We start from the raw sequence: 16,847 nt of genomic DNA, 5'->3' as shown, positions 1-16,847 counted from the left end.
CAGAGATGTGTCTGCCTTGGGTCCTCCCAGCCTGGGGGTGGGGCAGCACAGCAGGCCACTGGGGGATGAGGATGCAGAGGCGTGGGACTTGGGCAGCCCTCCAGCAAGTCAGGCCTCCGAGGACGATCCCTGGAGGAGGGGCCGCTGAGCCAGCAGAATTGCTGAGGCTCAGCTTGGAGTAGAGCTGGCGGTCGCTTCGCTGCAGCCCGGGCTGGCCCCCTTCCCAGCTGCGCGGCAGCCTCCACCGGCAGCACAGCTCCTGCCCACCAGCTGTGCGCCTGCTCAGGCGCTCTTCCCTGGTGCCCCTCCCAGCCCCCCAGAGCCCTGGTGCCTGGCCCCTTATGTATGAAATGGGGACGACAAACGTACCCTCCCCATGGGCTGCTGGGAGCACGCAGCATATGTTAGCTGCTGTGGTTTCTATCATTCTCATAGGTGCCAACTCTGTAAGTGCCCAGCTGGTACATAAGAAGGGATCAACAACCATCCACCCCGTTCCTCCTTCCTGCCCAGCAGAGATGCTGGAGCTGCTCAGGCTGGGTAGGGAGCCTGGTCCTGTCTGTCATTTACCCTTAGGCATTGGACTTGTGCACCCCCAGGCTCCACCCAGAACCCCTACAGAAAAGGCCAACAGCTCAAGCCCTGTTCCCTGGGTCACAAGTGGGACCCCACAGACATCTGGCGGAGTCTTCCAGCCCTCCCTCGGCCCCACCCCTCTCTCCTGCTCTCAGGCTCTTTGGAGGGTTTATCCTGCTCTGGACATCCTTCAGTCTCTGGGGTTCACAGGGCTCTTCCCTCCCGGCCTTCCGAGCCCACGTATTCATCTGTCACTCCCAGAGCTGCCCTGAGCCTGGTGGAGCTGCACTGGGGAAGCTTAGAGAGGAAGATGAGCAGGACATATGAGGTGTGGGGCTGCCCGAGGAGTAGTCACCTCAGCCAGAAAGGGTGAGATCAGGGGAGAGCTGAGCCCAGCAGGATGAGCTCTGTCATGTTCTAGCTGTGTGCCTTTGGACATGTGACTCTACATCTCTGAGCCTCAGTTTTCTTGTCTCCAAAATGGGGGTACTTCCTCCTCGGCAGAGCCACTGTAAAGATAATGTAGGTAAAACGCTTAGCATGGTTTGGCGGTTCCTCAAAAAGTTAAACATAGAGTTACCATGTGACCCAGCGATTCCACTCCTAGTGTATAGAGAAATGGAGACCTGTACTAAAAAAGATACTTGTATAGGAATTTTTATAGCAGCTTTATTCATAATAGCTAAAAAGTGGAAATAACTCAAGTGTCCATCAACTAATGAATGGATAAACAAAATGTGGTCCAGCCACAAAATGGAATATTATTCAGCCATAAAAAGGAATGACGTACTGACGTGTTACAACTTGGATGAACCTCGAAAACATGATGCTCAGTGAAAGAAGCAGGACACAAAAGACCATATATTGTATGATTCCATTTATATGAAATATCCAGAATAGGCAAATCCACGGAGACAGACAGCAGATTGATGATTGCTGGGGGATGGGGAGGTTGAGGGAGTGGGGTAGGCACTGCATAATGGGTACAGGGTTTCCTTTGGAGGTGATGAAAATGTTCTGGAATTAGATAGAGGTGGTGGTTGCTCAAGATTGTGAATGTGCTAAGTACCACTGAATCATTCACTTTAAAAAGGTTAATTTCGGGGGGCTGGCCTGGTTGCACAGTGGTTAAGTTGGCACGTTCTGCTTCCGCGGCCCGGGGTTCGTCGGTTCAGATCCCGGGTGCAGACCTATGCACCGCTTGTCAAGCCACGCTGTGGCAGGCATCCCACACATAAAGCAGAGGAAGATGGGCACGAATGTAAGCTCAGAGCCGATCTTTCTCAGCAAAAAGAGGAGAATTGGTGGCGAATGTTAGCTCAGGACTAATCTTCCTCAAAATAAATAAATAAATAAAAAGGTTAATTTCATATTATGTGAATCGCACTTCAACAAATAAAACAAACACCTGCATAACACCTCACACAGAATAAGCCCTCAAAATGCTATGAAAGGTGTTGAAAACCAAGGGCTCAACAGGTAAAGAGGTAGAAAAGCCTCCTTGGAGCAGGCAAGGGTTCAGAGGAGAGAGTGTGGTGGCGAATTCTGAGACTGTACTCCACTCTGGCTGGACGGAGCACGTGGCCTGTGAAGCAGAGAGCGGGAGAAAGCCACAGGGTTGGCAGGGGCCAGGCCCAGGAGTCCGGGGGGTGACAGGGGACCCCTGAAGGCTTCTAACAGGGGTCACACAGGTTTTTAATAGACTACTATGCAATGTGAAGGACAGCCTGGAGAGGGGCTGGAATGGGTATGGAGAGGCAGGTCAGGATGCTGTCAAGGGACAGGGAGTGGCAGATGCATCCGGATCACGCGAGGCTGTAACACATGGTGGGCACTGGAACACAGAAGGGGAAGCCCTTTGGTCTATGATAAATTGTTTTGCCCACAGAAAGTGGAAGTGTCCGTGTGGCCTTCGAGGGACAACATCTAACAGGGAGCTGGATCTCAGCTGGAGACAGGTTGGAAACTCCTGGGGCAGGGATGGTATTGGAAGCCCTGAGAGTGGACGAGAGCCCCCAGCGACAATGTGGCGTGCAGAGACAAGAACTCTGGAGGGCACCAGCCTTTAGAAGGCAGAGAAAGAGACTGGGTGCCAATGCAAGAAGCTAGGTGACGGGAGCTTCTTAGGAGCAGAGCTGCCGACCACTGCAAAGACGTCTCAAGATGCAGAAGGAAAAGTATCCGCTGGGTTTGGCAGTGTGAGATGGCCAGTGACCTGGTGACATTTTCATTGGAGAGCTGGGGTCAAAGACAGGACAGCGGGTAGAGGAGTGAGTGGGAAGCGAGGACATGGAGCCAGCAAGGCTGAGAGGACGGCTCTTTGGAGAGGGTGCCAGCTGCTAGGAGAGTTTTGGGTTGTTTTATGGTGTTTAAAGCCTCAGGAGAAGGAAGGAGGAGAGGTGGGAAAGGTACAGGAAGGAAGGTTTCTGGGACCTGGGGCCTGGAGGAATGGGCAGGGGACATGGCCTTGGTCAAGGGGCCAGAGAAAGGAAGGGTGGGGGAGGTGTGCAGCTATGATTGTAAGCGCGGTAGGAAGAAACTGTGGGACAGCCTGTCTCAAGGGCTCTCTTTTTTCTGTGACAGAGGGTGAGGCTGCGTGTGTGGAGTGTGGGAGGGCTGGAATGGAAAAGGAGGTATGAGCAACCCCAGTTTTTGAGTGGTTGCTAGGCTGAGTGGGGGGACCCGAGGGTCAGGCTGGCCGGGACTGGACAGGCCTGAAAGTGCCTGAACTAGGGTTGCCTGATCTAGCAAATAAAACTAAAGGAAGGCTAGTTACGTTTGAATTTCATGTAAGCAATGAATAACTTTTTTTAGTATAAGTATATCCCATGCAATATTTGGGATATACTTACACACACAAAAATTATTGTTGCTTATGTGAAATTTACCTGTGATTTAACCTGGTTAATTTATCTGTAATTTACCTGGGAATCCTAGCCAGGAGAGGGGAGTAGGGGATGGCGCCACGCCGCCTTGGGACCCAAGCCTGGAAATGGGTAGCCGTGTCAGAAGGGTGCGGTGCCCGAGTGGGAAAAAGACTGGGACTGCTGCTTTCGTTCACCCCAGTCCCCGCGCCGCGAAGCAGGGTGCAGGCCTCTCCTGCTTCTTGCCCGGCAGGAGGGGACCCCTGCCCCAGAACTTTGGTCTTGTCCCATTCACCTCCCCCACACCCCGCTCCCCCGCCCCGTATGTCCCATGGTGTCGCCCTAATGGCTCATCGATAATTCTACGCTCGGCCTCGGCCTCCATCGACTCGCTCCAGCTCCGCTCCCCAGTCCTGGACCGCGGCGGAGCGCAGAGCCGCATGTAAGGTACGAGGCCGCGGGACGAGGGCCGGAAAGCGGCTGCCGGTGGTCGGGAGAGCGCGCCCAGGGGAAGCTGGCCCAGCGGGACGGAGCCAGGGCCGTCAGCGGAGCACCAGGGAGCTCGAGGGTCCAGCCAGAGAGCGCCCCCTCCCATCAGGTCCAGCCGCCGGCCTGCTACGCATGCGCAGCCGCAGCACTCGGCTTTCCTCTCCCGCCGGTCCGCCGCCCTGCGCACGCGCGGCCCGCCCCTGCGGCAGAGCGGCGCCCCGGGTGTGACTGCCCCCTGCCGGCCGTAGGTGGGGTGGCGTCCCGGCCCGGTCCTTGGGGCGGGGAATGGCGCATGCGTCTTGGAGCTCGGAGCTGTCCCTCGCCTGTTGTCATGCGTGTCCCTGAACCTCTCTAAGCCTCAGTTTCCCCATCTGAAATGAGGGTGATAATACCTAACCCTCAGCATCTAGTGGACCTGTAATCCACTTAGGACCTAGAGGGTATTCCCAAAATACTGCACTCCTCTCTCCTCCAGATGCTCTGACCTCTGACCCATTGTTGATCATATCTCTGGCCCGGGCCTTCCAAGCAGCCGCACCATGAACACATCCCCAGGCACGGTGGGCAGTGACCCAGTCATCTTGGCCACAGCGGGCTATGACCACACGGTGCGGTTCTGGCAGGCCCACAGCGGGATCTGCACCCGCACTGTGCAGCACCAGGACTCTGTATCCTCCACTGGGAGGTGGGGAGGGTGGTGCTAGGTAGGACGCCTGGTGGGGATAACAGCCTGGGCAACGGCCTGAGGTGGGAAGGATGCAGCAGCTGAGCCGGATGCTGGAGGCCTTGAGGGCCCCGGCCCCAGGGCTCTGTTCATCATCCTTGACAGACCCAGCAGGTGAATGCGCTCGAGATCACGCCTGACCGCAGCATGATTGCTGCTGCAGGTACCTGCACCCTCGACCCCAACCCCTGATCTCTGGTGGTCCATCTAGGCACAGCCCAACTTCAGTTTGACCTGTGCCCCTAGGTTACCAGCACATTCGCATGTATGATCTCAACTCCAATAACCCCAACCCCATCATCAGCTATGACGGGGTCAACAAGAACATCGCGTCTGTGGGCTTCCATGAGGATGGCCGCTGGATGTACACGGGTGGGGAGGACTGTACTGCTCGGATCTGGGACCTCAGGTGTGGGGTGCTGGGCAGGGAGGGCCTCCCGCCTTGGTATGGTCATGAGGGCCAGGCCAGGAGACTGTCTTAGGTGGGTCCCCTCTAAGCAGAAGCTGAGATGAGGGTTTCTGTGTGGGTGATTTATTGAGGGCAGTGAGGAAAGCAGGATAGGGCAGGGATGAAGCCACACAAAGGCCAGTCCAGCCTCAGCCTGATTCCAAAGGGAGATTTGGAGAGTGAATTGCATGAAAGAGCGAGTCCCACCTGGAGGCAAGGGGCTGGCCTTTATGTCCCTTCTAAGTCAGTCATTGGCTGCAGGCTGCCCTTGGGGAGGGCCAACCTCCCAAGTATTTCTTATGAGGTAGCTCCTTTCAGCAAAGGGATAAAGGCAAATGCCCAGGGAAAGGGCATCTGGGTGGGGCACTAACAGCATTCACTACAGACTGTGCATGTCCCCCACCCCGAAGGTCCCGGAACCTGCAGTGTCAGAGGATCTTCCAGGTGAATGCGCCCATTAACTGCGTGTGCCTGCACCCCAACCAGGTGAGGGGTATGCACGGGGCTGGACACCCTGGGGTTCTGGAGGACCGGGGTCCTACCCTACCTCACCCTCCCTGCACCCCAGGCAGAACTCATTGTGGGTGACCAGAGCGGAGCCATCCACATTTGGGACTTGAAGACTGACCACAACGAGCAGCTGATCCCTGAAGCCGAGGTCTCCATCACATCTGCCCACATCGACCCTGATGCCAGCTACATGGCCGCAGTCAATAGTACTGTGAGTCCTGGGATGGGCGCAGTGGGGGAGGCTGGCTCAGCAGCACCTAGCCCCTGAGCTCCCTTATTCCCTGCAGGTGGGCTTATTCCCCCAATGTCTCTCAGGCCTTTCTCCTCCCCCTCCCAGTCCTGCTTCCCCATCCTGGGCTCCAGCTCCAACCCAGCCACCAAAGCCAGAAACCTGGGTGTTGCTTCTGATGCCACCTCCACTAGCTGCCATAGCCCATAGCAGGCCAGTCACTTCCATCTCCAGAATCTCTCAAGTCTGTCCACTTCCCACTCTCTTCCCTGTCACCTCCTGATCCAAGTTTCCTGTATCCCTCAATGGTGGCTGCAGCCTCTCTCTGACCTCCCTCCCTCCTTTCTGACCTCCCCCCTGCCCCCAATCCATTTTCCCTCTGCCGCCAGAGCATCCTTCAGCAGTACCAGCCTGATTACATTGTTCCCCTGCATATACCCACGATGCCTCTGGCTCCTTACCATGGCCTCAGGATGCTGCAGCTTGGCCTCTGATCTCCTGTCCAGCCTCATTTTCTCCCTTTAACGTCCATTAAATTTCAGCAAGTCACTTGTCCCACAGTGTCCCCACACTGCCCTCCTCTGAGCCTTTGCCCTGCTGGTCCCTCCGTCTGGGGTGTCTCCTACTTCAGTCCTCACATTCCCGTTGGCCAGGAGCATCCTCCAGGAAGGCCAAGCATTGCCTCCTGCTCTTGGCCTTCCAGGTATAGCCCTGGTTGGGGCTAGGTCTACCAGGTCCTCCAGGTAGGAGCAGATGTGTCTGCCACACATCCCCTGCCCCCAGACCCCTGGGCACAGCCACAGTGTTGGATGGCAGTCCCTGGATCTGGATCTAGTAGCCAGGGCATCCTTCCCTATGTGTCACACTGGTGGCTCCAGGCCTCCCATAACTTCCCTCTTACCCCACAGGGGAATTGCTATGTCTGGAATCTGACCGGGGGCATTGGCGATGAGGTGACACAGCTCATCCCCAAGACCAAGATCCCAGCGCACACCCGCTATGCCTTGCAGTGCCGCTTCAGCCCTGACTCCACGTGTGTGCCGGGGCTGGGGACTGGGAGCCCTTGGTGGCTGTAGGGTGGAGGGGACCTGCCTGGGGCTGGGGGCTTGATGGGTCGGGGCCTGTCTGGTGGACAGCAAGGGGGTGCAGGGTGGGAGTGGCTGCTGATGACACCCTGCCATGCTCACCCCACCCCCAGGCTCCTTGCCACCTGCTCTGCTGACCAGACGTGCAAGATTTGGAGGACATCCAACTTCTCTCTGATGACAGAGCTGAGCATCAAGAGCAGCAACCCCGGAGAGTCATCCCGAGGCTGGATGTGGGGCTGCGCCTTCTCAGGGGACTCCCAGTACATCGTCACTGGTGAGCCCTGCCCGCCCTGCCTCCCACCCTGCCAGCCTGGTCACGGCTGCTGCTCCTTGCTTCCTGGGAGCCGGCCTCCAGTGTGCCCAGCTGCGGGTTGTGCCCTGAGCTGCTGCCCACGCCCTCCCTCCTTGCAGCCTCCTCTGACAACCTGGCCCGGCTCTGGTGCGTGGAGACAGGAGAGATCAAGAGAGAGTACGGCGGCCACCAGAAAGCTGTCGTCTGCCTGGCCTTCAACGACAGCGTGCTGGGCTAGCCTATGCCTCCTCAGGATTGCAGGCAGCCTTCTGGGTGCACCGGCTGCATGTGCCTGTTCAGCTGCCCAGGTCAGAGTGAACCCCTATGGGCTAGCCTCTACCAGCCTAGGCTCCTGGACCTGACTGACCTTCCCTGGCCCTCTCAGCCAGCCTAGACTGGCCAGGCTCGTCCACTCTGGGGCTCTCTTGGCGCCCAGTGGCTTATCTTGGTGTGAAAGAGCTCAGGAGACCTCCCTGAGCCAGCCTGCCCTCCCCTCGGAAATGCTGGACCCACACGGCCTAGAGCCGCTGAGGGGGACCTGAGGCTGGCGCCCACGCCCAAGCCAGTGCTTCCCCCTGCCCCACCCTGCCCGTTTCATGTCCCGAGGCCACAGACAGCACCATCATGGCCAGGTGGAGGGGTTTATTAGCCCCGCCAGCAGCTGCCCTCTGTGGTGCTGGTGATGGGGCCCACCAGCTGGCTGGCCTGTGGGGCTGGGCCAGGCTAGGGGCTCAGTCTGGGAGATAATAAAAGCAGACGGAGATACAGATGTTGCTTGGGAAGCAGATGTCAATGCACAGGTAGATCAGCCGCTGCCTCGGGGGCCCTGGGGGGAGGGGCCTTCGTGAACCCAAAGGGCTCCTCCTCCCCTGTCCCCAGACTGTCCTGCAGGAGCCCAGGCCTCTCCACACAGCCTGCCCCAACTCACCCTCTGCTCGACGGGCCCAGTAAATGGGGGTCTTTGCGCAGAGGTGCTGCACCGAAGCCCCAACTTGGGCAGGGTCCACCTCGTGGCTCCCAAGCACTGCCAGCAGCTCCTGGGCACGGTGGGTGTGCTGGCTGGGGCTGCGAGACTCTTGGGCCTGCAGAGAAGGCTCTGGTGGGCCACAGGACAGGGACACTTGCACTGTCCCTTGGTGGGCAGGGCCCATGGGTCTCTGGACATGCTGGCACGGGTGCCAGCCCCGCCTTGACTCTTGTCAGCAGCCTCAGCCAAGGCAAGATAGAGCTTCTGTTCCCCTGAAATTGGAGCCCCTGCCCGCCCCAGGCCCGGGCTGTACACAGGACCCTTTGTCTGGCCTCTGGCCTGGGAGCCTGGCCGTGTGGGGGCTGCTTACCTCTGAGGTGTTCACCAGCAGCTGCAGGGTCTCTCGGTCTCGTGCCTCCATCAGGTGGAGGAAGCAGGCCTGGTGCTCGGGGGGTCGGTAACAGACGTGGCCCTGGAGAGGCAGCCAGGTGAGGCAGGGCCGCCTGAGCCCCCTGGGCGGTGATCCCCCCCAGCCCACTCACACTCTGCCCGTCGAACAGCACTGCCCAGCTGCGATTGCTCTGAGCTGGAGTCACCCTGATGGTCGCCACGTTCTGGGCCACGTCCACCTGGGCAGTTTGGTTGGGCTGGGGCACACTGGGGCTCAGGAGAGTCAGACGGAGCATCTGCAGCAGTGGCTGAGAGTGGGCAGTGGAGCTCAGCTGGGCAGTGTGGGGCAGCCCCAACACTCCCCCACCCCTGCTTCAAGCCTTTTGACCCCTCCACCGCTCTGGCCCTCCCGCCCTCAGCTCCAGGCGCTGGCTCCACCCAAGCTGCAGTATGTTGGCCTTTCCTCCCCCTTCCACTGTCCGTGCCTCTGCCCGCGTTCTGAGGAGGGGCTCACCTTGGGAGGGCTGGGAGCAAAGCCAAGAAGCCCCCCAGCCACAGCCCCTGCAGTGGCCAGTGCCAGCAGCAGCAGCAGCAGCAGGCCAGCAGCTCCCCAGCCCCCATGGCAGGGCTTGGTCTTCACCTGGGGGCATATTGCAGTCAGTGGAGCCTGGAGCAGAGACCAGAGAGCAGGCTGGCTCAGGGAAGGTAGGGGCTGAGGAGGCTGGGAGGTGAGTGCCACACTCCTGTCACCTGCCCAGGGCATGCCCTGGGTCTTTGTCCCAGGAGAGGACACTGGTTGATGGAAGGCACTCACCCCAACAGACCCAGGCCCGGGGCTCTCCGCACGGCAGCTTCCCTGCTCCATGCTGCAGCCCTGGTGACAATGCGCTGATTGTCAGCTGCCCCTTGGAGTCAGCCAGGGAAGTCTCAGGCTGGCTCTGATGAGCCAAACCACCGTCCTAGCCCCCTCCTCTCCTGACCCCACTGCTTCCTCGCCAGCCCAGCTACCTGATATCTGCGTCGGAGCCAGGACAGCCCCCTCCCTCCCACCTAGGGGGTGCTTGTCACCATGCCTGGCTCTCCTGACACCTGGCCTGTGCAGACTGGAGAGCATATGGGCCTGGGAGGTCATGAGAGCACGGTCGTTGTGGAAATCAAGTCCCCTGGCTGGCACAGAGGACAGCCCAGGCTGGGCCAGAACAATTTTAGAGTCTTGTCGGGAGCAGATTTACTTTTTCTTAAAGAGGACTGTTTGTTTCTAGTCTCTCAGGCCAGGGCACCTAAGAGACCATCACTAAAGAATTGGTATGGAACTCTGTGCCACCTCCCTTCCCTCCCCATGTACCCCAGCTGTTCCCCATACCCAGCACAGCATGGGCTGACGAGCATTCCAGAGTGCAGGCCTGAGGCCAGATGGCTTCCAGAAGGCTCCACCGCCTTAAAGGCAGCCTATTCAAACCTCCCGCGGCCCCGGGGATGGCTAGGGCAGCCTCATGTCTGTTAGCCCCACCCTGCCCAGCATGGCTTTCTCTAACTGGACTGTGCTACCACCCTGGCTCCTAGCTTGTGTTCTCAGCCACTTGACACCATGGACTGTGACAGTCAGGGCTCCCCCTGTATTAGCAGCCCTCAGGACGGGTGTGGCCTCCACCAGCTGCACCCCATGGCCCTTTCTCCCTCTGGTTTTCCTTTGTGCCTTGTTTTTCCTGACTCCTCAGCATCACCTTCTAGTGGGCCTGAAATGGGGTGGAACTGCAGTGGTCTGTGTTCCAGCTCTGGAACTGGAATCCCAGAAAGGCCTTCTGCTTGGAGTGCTCCCACCCTACCCCCATGCTGCAGTTAGACAGCTGCAGCCTCTGTGAAAGGCCGCTGTCTAGGCGAGAGCAAGGAACGCCAGAGCCAGCGTGGGTTTGAGAGTTTAATATGCATTTGGGTTCACACAGTGCAACAGGGGCAGAGATGGGGCACACACAGGCTCCTGGGCCACTGCCCAGCAGAAGAGGGGAGTTGTCACTGGCTGCTGCACCGGCCACGTGCTCCTGGTGTGGGTGACAACGCCCTGACAGGCCTGCTCAATATCCAGACCCACCTTGAGCCGACCTCACAGAGCCAACGTCAGCACCACCAACCTCACAGGCGCCGGCTGCCCTTGTGCTGCCCCATGGCAGAGTCTAAACCCCAGACACCCCAGGCCTGGGAGGAGATGAAGGTTTGGGATAGCCTTTATTGCTCTGAGAACTCTTAGAGAATGAGTGAAGGAGCACTGGGATCCTGGGGTGAGAAGAGAAGCTACAGGCTGTGGGCAGATGCCACTGGGTGCAGGGCGAGGCACTGGGAAGGAGTCGGCCAAAAGGAACAGCTTCCCTGACCCCACCCTACAAGTGTGGCCAGAGTCTGCTTATCAGGCTTGTTCCCAAAGGTCAGCAACTGAGGGAACAGACTGAAAAGGCCAAGGTCCCCTGCCAAGAACCCTTGGCTAGCCAGCGGACCCTGCCAGTCCTCCTACTGGCCACCGACAAGGGACTCCAGGGCCAAGATAGGTGGCCTCATGCACCACTGACATCTAACCCCACCCCAACCAAGGGTAACAAGAGGACAGAAAGAGATCGGATGCTTTGTAAAAGGACTTCCTGTTCTTGGGGACACCTCTTTCCTCCCCGACCCAGAGGGCACCCTGGGTGACAGGCATTCCTTGGCTAGCACACGCCTTTAGCCATGCTGCTGGCTGCAGGGCACGGAGACTTCTTCAGTGGGATTTTCCCTATGAGACAGAGCACAGCTATTAATCAACACACTTAAGATTCAATCCACCACTTGACAAAGTTGTTCAAAAGTTAAAAAAAATTTTTTTGTACCAATGCTGCTCTGAGCTCCCTGCAAGGCAGCCCAGAGTTCAGCGAAGGCATCCATGCACGGCCTTGGCTGCTCAGTCCAAGTCATCCGGGTTTAAATGCACATTTGAGAAAGCCAAGCTGGGCTGAGCTTACGGAACTGCGCAACCATGTGTGCGGAGCGGCAGCCCTGGGTATCTGAAACGGAACACTGAATTGTGACATCAGAGTGGTTTTTAAGGAAGTGTGGGGTGGTGGTGGTGAGGGCAGAACTCTGCACCCAAAGGACAGGGAGACAACACCTGGGAGCAGCCCCGTCCTCCACTCCCACCCTGCAGGTGAGGGGCTGGGATGCAGCAGCAGTCTCCCCTGCTGACCACTGATGGGGCCCTGGAGACGGTTTGTACAAGTTTCTCACAACAGTCAAAATAATCAGCCCCTCCTTCCCTTTGCCCTGCAAGGGAGCTTGATCCCTGAATGAAATTCTCAATAAAATACGTGACACCCCCAGACCTGCCTCAGTCCCAGCAGCAGGCCCTGAGGTTACCTGAATCCTGGACAGATGCTAAGCCAGCCCTTGCCAAAGGCACCCAAGGTCTAGGACCCCCACAATACCCTCCAAGCTTAAAAGAGCATCTTGAAATAGAAGCATCTGTAAACAAAACTGCCCCCCAAACGTTCACGTACAAGGTTAACAACTAGTGCCTTTGCTTAACTCCAAGTCTACTCTTTGAAGCCGCTTAGTTGAGCAGATGCTTAAGCCCCACCTATTAATTTGGGTAAGTGATTTTCAATTTTTTTTATTCTGGAGATTAAAGACACTAAATCTTTAACCTTGAAGGGCGGGCAAAAAGTCGGCTATGCTGTCAACATAGAAGTCAGGGACCACTGTCTTCTTAGACATGCAGTCACTTTCCTGATTACTCTTCACATCCCCTAGAGTGGAGACTCCAGTGAGGGTCAGGATGGTCTTCAGGCCACACGTGACTCCCAGGAGGATGTCCGTGTCCAGGCGATCTCCCACCATGACGGTGCGCTCCGGGTTGATGCCGTACTCCTGGGACACGCAGTCGAAGATGAAGCGGCTGGGCTTCCCTATGATGTCTGCCTGGCGCTGGGAGGCCATCTCCACGGCTCGGACCAGACAGCCGGTACCTGCGGGGCGGAGAGGGAGGGGAGGAGAGCTCCCAGGGTCAGAGGACAGGAGGGGCCGGCCGGCCGCCCGCCCTCCAGCCTCCCGTCCCGGGGGCGCACGGACCCGCGATGAAGCGGCCGTTCTCGAGCGGGAGCCGGTTGTCCATGTTGGTGCCCACGAGCAGGCAGCCGGGCTGCTGCAGGTATCGCACGGCCTTGGTGAGCTTCATGTAGCTGAAGTGCGGGTCAAAGCCCACCACGACGGCGCGCACATCGGGCTCCAGCGGCGCGTCCAGCCAGGCGCGGGGGCCCTCGCCCTGCAGCGGCTCGGGCCCCACGCCCACGCAGGCGACGCCCACGGCCTCAAGCTCAGCCTTCAGGGCCTCGCCGCCCAGCACGTAGGCTTTGGGGGCCGGCGCGCCGGCCAGACGCTGGCGCAGGTAGAGCGCAGTGCAGTAGGCCGTGCCGAAGACCTCGAGGCCGGCGCCGGACCCCGCCGGGCCGCCGAAGCCCAGGCGCCGCAGCTTCTCGGCGTAGGCCTGCCGGGTCTTGCTGCTGTTGTTGGTGATGAAACCGAGGCGCTTGCCGCGGGCCCGCAGGGCCTTCAAGGCCTCGGGCGCGCCGGGCACGGCCGTCTCGCCGCGCCACAGCACGCCGTCGCAGTCGAACAGCAGCGTGTCCACGTCGGCCAGCAGCGCCTGGGCCCGCTCGGCGCTCAGCCGCACGCAGCGGGCGTCGTCGCCGCCAGCCTCCGCCGCAGCCATGGCCGCCCGCCGCCGCCCGTGGCCGCCGTCGCCGCCGCCGCCACCGGCCGCTCCTCGCAGCCGCCCGCCGCTGCGCCCGCCCCGCCCCCGGCGCGCTCATTGGCCCTGCGCTTCGTTCGCGCCGCCCATTGGACGCCGCCTGCGCCAATCCGCCCCCGCCTCCGCTGGCTGCGGGAGCTAAGGGCCAACCGTCGCGGCCCGGCGCGGAGAGGCGGGCGGCCATTGGCTGCCGGCCCGGGGCGCCCCGCTGATTGGCTGGCAGCGAGCCAACCGGCTTTCGGAGTGGAGCGTTCACTGCGGAAACTCTGCGGAAGAGCCTAGAGCCGGCGCAGGACGTAAGGCTGCTGTTCATTGGCGGTCGCAGGGCAGCTCGCCCATTGGAGGCGCGTGGTCAGCCTAGGTGACGGAGGCCCTCAATCGAGTGACCCCGGGCCGGGCCGGCTGCTGATTGGCTGGCTTCTCTCCGGTTGGGCGGGCGGGGTTCTCCGCAGGAGCGTGGCGCGGGGGCTGCTGTCTCCTTTGGGCTAGAGTCACGTCCGCACCTTTGCCTGGGCGGCGCCAGGCGGTGGCCTCCGCGCGGGACACGCTCCGCACACGATGTCGGCGCATGGGCCGATTACGGCCAGTCCTGACAGCCAGCCCGTGCCTTCTTCCCAACAAGCCTGGCGTTCTCGTTTCCAGTCCTTTGCAAAAACGCTTTCTCTGTGCCTTAGTGGTCATGTGAACAAGTAATTACAAGACAGTGGGATTGGAATCTTTAAGAGAAGGACACTGCCTAGAACACAGCACTCAGTAATTGGTCGCTACGTCATCATTATTATTGGATATTATTAACTTTTACTGAGGCGTAACATAAAGTGCATAAATCTTAAGTGTGCAAGTTGATGGAAATTTTACATACCTATACGCCTGTGTAAACACAACTGAGCAAGATGCAGAATATTTCCATCACTGCAGAAAGTTCCCTCCCGTTCCTATCCAGTCAATAGCAGATACCCCTCCCCCAATCATCTTTCGGACTTCTGTCACCATAGAGTGAGTCATAACCTCCTTTGCCTGTTCTAGACCATCTTATAATGAGATCTTACCGTGTACTCTTATGAGTCGTGCTTCTTTGCATCAACATGTCTGTGAAATCCATCCTTCTGGTTTTTTTTTAATTGCTGCATGCGCCACGGTAACAATATACCCTCCTTTATCTGTTCTCCAAGTGATGGACATTTGGGTTGTTTCCAGTTTTGGACTATTGTAAATAATGCCCCTGTGAACGTTCTTATTCCTACACACTCATTTGTGGACATGGGCACCCATTTCTCTTGGGTATCATATACTTGGGAGTGGAATTGCTGGTTCATAGGATAGATGTATGTTCATTGTTATTACTTTCAATAGGGTGGGGTGGCAGAATAACGGGCCCCAGTTTCCTGAGAACCTACCCTGTGCCAGGGGATCCAGAACCCCACCTCCTAGAGTGTCAAACCCCTGCTCCTCTCTTGGGCCCCAGGTCTCCACATAGTCTTCTGGACTTCCCCCCCATCCCCAAGACCACAAGGTAAAGCCAGTGACCTCAGTTCCCTTAGGGCCCTGTTTGTTTCCATACGGCCTGTTTCTGTTGGTCTCTGCTGGCCTGGGAACTCAAGGAGGACAGGGGCCGTGGCCCACAAGGGCGGGGCATGCGAAGTGTTCCTGCCTGGTGCACCCACCACCCAGAGCTTCCTGCCTGTGTCACTCAGTTTTGGTGGTGGAGCTGAACCTGGGAAAAACTGGATTTGACAGATGATCACAAACCCTGCTTTAACCACCTGGAAACATCCAGTGTATGTCGTACACTGGCCAGAATGGGAAACGCTGTTGCTGTCTGGCCTGTGCCTGCTCGTAGAATACTTGCCCAGTGCTTTGATTTCCTGGGCACTCAGTAAGCATCTAGGCACTGAATGCTGCTTCTTACCTGCATTACCCTGTTGGAATCACAGGAGAGCCCTGAGAGGCAGGGATTGTTAGTCTCCTCTTTTACAGAAGAGGAAACTGAGCCACGGAGAGTCACCAGCTGGACAACAAAGAGTTGGGATTAAATTCAGTTGACCCCAAAGCCAAGCTCTGCTGCATCCGTTTGGTTTAACATCCCCTGTAGGTTTTAGGGACTGAGGTGGCGTAGTGGGAAGAATGGAACAGTCAGTATTGAGAGAGGGGATGGTTGCAGACAAGGTACTGGAGTTGTCTGGAAGGGATGATGCCCTTTATTGGGGAGGACTGACCTTGGGTGAGGTGCCCTGCGTCTGGATGGGAGAGGAGGACATCATGATCACGCACTCCAGACACACAGCAGGTACTCAGTATATACCCGCAAATGGATGGTCCCAGGGTCCCCCAAGCGAGGAAGCCCTACTGCAGGCAGAACACGGCATGAATTTAGGTGGTACAAGGACAGACACTATTTAACCTTAATAGTATTGCATGGATTTAAATTGTATTAGAAAATACAAGCAGCTATTGGATCTGTTTTCACAGATGTTATCATTTCCAATGAGCTAAGCCAAAAGGGGGGTCATTGAAAAAGGACTTGAGTGGCAAACTAATTTGGATGCAACCTAAATATTCTTCAACATGGGATTGGTTAAATAAAGTACATCCAAGGAATGGAGATTGAGCAGCCATCATAAAAGATGATGGAGTTCCCGTCAGGCTCTGGCCACAGAAAGTGAACATAGTTTTGACTGTAAAACACAGTGTGCAGTTGGAAGCCATGCTGAGGACAGGATGGGAAAGGCAGCCACCTGTGAGAAGGGGGTCTCTGGTGTCCCTGCTTGCCCCTGGCCACTCTGCCCCCTAGTGACCTCAGACCTGTCCTCTCCTCTACCCGCTAGTCTGCCTGGGCTCCAGCTGAGGCAGGTCATAGAGTGCACTGGGTTAGGATGACCTTTTCTGATCCCTAGGGAGTAACAAGGGAGGAGCCCTGGCATTCCCCTGACAACTCTGTCCCACAGGCTCTGGTGCACACAGCAGAGCAGGCTCTCCGTGTCCCCTGGGCCAGCTCCTCCTCATGTCCACACACACCCAGGCTGTCCTCTGTCTTTGAAATCCTTCCCTACTCTATTCCTCTGGGGAACTTCCTCTGTCTCTGATGCTGGCCTCCCCATTACTCCTCAGCACATCCTCAAGTGAGGTGTCCTACTGGTCCTCCCTTCACAGAAGTCCCCCAGATCTCTCATGCTCCATAAGCCGCCACCTGCTCCTCCTCCTATTTGTCCCTCTCAGAGATCATCTTTTCTAGATCTTCCTGTCTCTGCTGTGGCCCTGAGGTCCTTTTTCTGCACAACAGTCAGAGGGATCCTTCTGAAACACTGTCACTCCTTCTGCTTAAAACTCTGCAGTGGTGAGCAAGCCCCCTGCAGAAAGCAGCCCTTTCATTACCCCAGCCTGACCTCCGGTGGTATGATCTGTGCCTCACACATCCCAGCTCCTGCCGGGCCAAGGGTCCTCAGTCCATCCATATGATGCAGTGTTATTCAGTCATAAAAAGGAATGAAGCACTGACACATGC

At 57.8% G+C, this 16,847-nt stretch overlaps 3 protein-coding genes across 17 annotated transcripts; 1 reads left to right on the top strand and 2 right to left on the bottom strand.

Moving 5' to 3' along the window:
* Positions 1 to 1,442: 1,442 nt before the first annotated feature.
* On the bottom strand, positions 1,443 to 10,343 carry BRICD5 (BRICHOS domain containing 5). Of its 12 annotated transcripts, none has more exons than XM_070568741.1 (6): positions 9,392 to 10,343; positions 9,092 to 9,217; positions 8,730 to 8,885; positions 8,558 to 8,659; positions 8,149 to 8,302; positions 7,848 to 8,046 (listed from the first exon to the last, which is right to left on the bottom strand). In XM_070568741.1, exons 1-6 carry the CDS (start codon positions 9,440 to 9,442, stop codon positions 7,952 to 7,954), a joined length of 684 nt encoding a protein of 227 aa, XP_070424842.1. In that variant the 5' UTR covers positions 9,443 to 10,343; the 3' UTR covers positions 7,848 to 7,951. The 12 variants fall into 12 exon arrangements, with proteins under 12 accessions (XP_070424844.1, XP_070424845.1, XP_070424842.1 ...); XM_070568739.1 differs by having other exon boundaries at positions 9,092 to 9,244; positions 9,392 to 10,315; XM_070568743.1 differs by lacking the exons at positions 7,848 to 8,046; positions 8,149 to 8,302 and adding an exon at positions 1,443 to 2,161 and having other exon boundaries at positions 9,092 to 9,244; positions 9,392 to 9,573.
* On the top strand, positions 2,671 to 7,987 carry MLST8 (MTOR associated protein, LST8 homolog). 4 transcript variants are annotated; one of them, XM_008542470.2, is made up of 9 exons: positions 2,671 to 3,887; positions 4,405 to 4,597; positions 4,765 to 4,816; positions 4,900 to 5,062; positions 5,512 to 5,587; positions 5,670 to 5,822; positions 6,749 to 6,873; positions 7,039 to 7,202; positions 7,340 to 7,987. In XM_008542470.2, exons 2-9 carry the CDS (start codon positions 4,469 to 4,471, stop codon positions 7,456 to 7,458), a joined length of 981 nt encoding a protein of 326 aa, XP_008540692.2. In that variant the 5' UTR covers positions 2,671 to 3,887; positions 4,405 to 4,468; the 3' UTR covers positions 7,459 to 7,987. The 4 variants fall into 4 exon arrangements, with proteins under 4 accessions (XP_008540692.2, XP_070424824.1, XP_070424826.1 ...); XM_070568723.1 differs by having other exon boundaries at positions 3,827 to 4,038; XM_070568724.1 differs by having other exon boundaries at positions 3,850 to 4,177.
* A 139-nt stretch (positions 10,344 to 10,482) lies between the features above and the next one.
* PGP (phosphoglycolate phosphatase) lies at positions 10,483 to 13,383 on the bottom strand. The gene is made up of 2 exons (XM_070568727.1): positions 12,667 to 13,383; positions 10,483 to 12,563 (listed from the first exon to the last, which is right to left on the bottom strand). The coding sequence occupies exons 1-2, from the start codon at positions 13,304 to 13,306 to the stop codon at positions 12,238 to 12,240; spliced, it is 966 nt and encodes a 321-aa protein (XP_070424828.1). The 5' UTR covers positions 13,307 to 13,383; the 3' UTR covers positions 10,483 to 12,237.
* Between the last annotated feature and the right edge of the window lie 3,464 nt (positions 13,384 to 16,847).

This window comes from Equus przewalskii, chromosome 12 (genome assembly GCF_037783145.1).
Source record: "Equus przewalskii isolate Varuska chromosome 12, EquPr2, whole genome shotgun sequence".
Taxonomy (NCBI): Eukaryota; Metazoa; Chordata; class Mammalia; order Perissodactyla; family Equidae; genus Equus; species Equus przewalskii.
This window is presented reverse-complemented; position numbering and strand designations above follow the sequence as displayed.

Excerpts from the sequence above, each read along its gene's own strand:
- MLST8 (XM_008542470.2), top strand. The coding sequence starts at position 4,469 with ATGAACACATCCCCAGGCACGGTGGGCAGTGACCCAGTCATCTTGGCC. Across the intron at positions 4,817-4,899 it reads CAGCATGATTGCTGCTGCAG|GTTACCAGCACATTCGCATG; the intron begins GTACCTGCACCC and ends CTGTGCCCCTAG. Across the intron at positions 5,063-5,511 it reads GCTCGGATCTGGGACCTCAG|GTCCCGGAACCTGCAGTGTC; the intron begins GTGTGGGGTGCT and ends CCCACCCCGAAG.
- BRICD5 (XM_008542460.2), bottom strand. The coding sequence starts at position 9,340 with ATGCCCTGGGCAGGTGACAGGAGTGTGGCACTCACCTCCCAGCCTCCT. Across the intron at positions 8,886-9,091 it reads TTGCTCCCAGCCCTCCCAAG|CCACTGCTGCAGATGCTCCG; the intron begins GTGAGCCCCTCC and ends GCCCACTCTCAG. Across the intron at positions 8,303-8,557 it reads TGCTGGTGAACACCTCAGAG|GCCCAAGAGTCTCGCAGCCC; the intron begins GTAAGCAGCCCC and ends CCTTCTCTGCAG.
- PGP (XM_070568727.1), bottom strand. The coding sequence starts at position 13,306 with ATGGCTGCGGCGGAGGCTGGCGGCGACGACGCCCGCTGCGTGCGGCTG. Across the intron at positions 12,564-12,666 it reads GAACGGCCGCTTCATCGCGG|GTACCGGCTGTCTGGTCCGA; the intron begins GTCCGTGCGCCC and ends TCCGCCCCGCAG.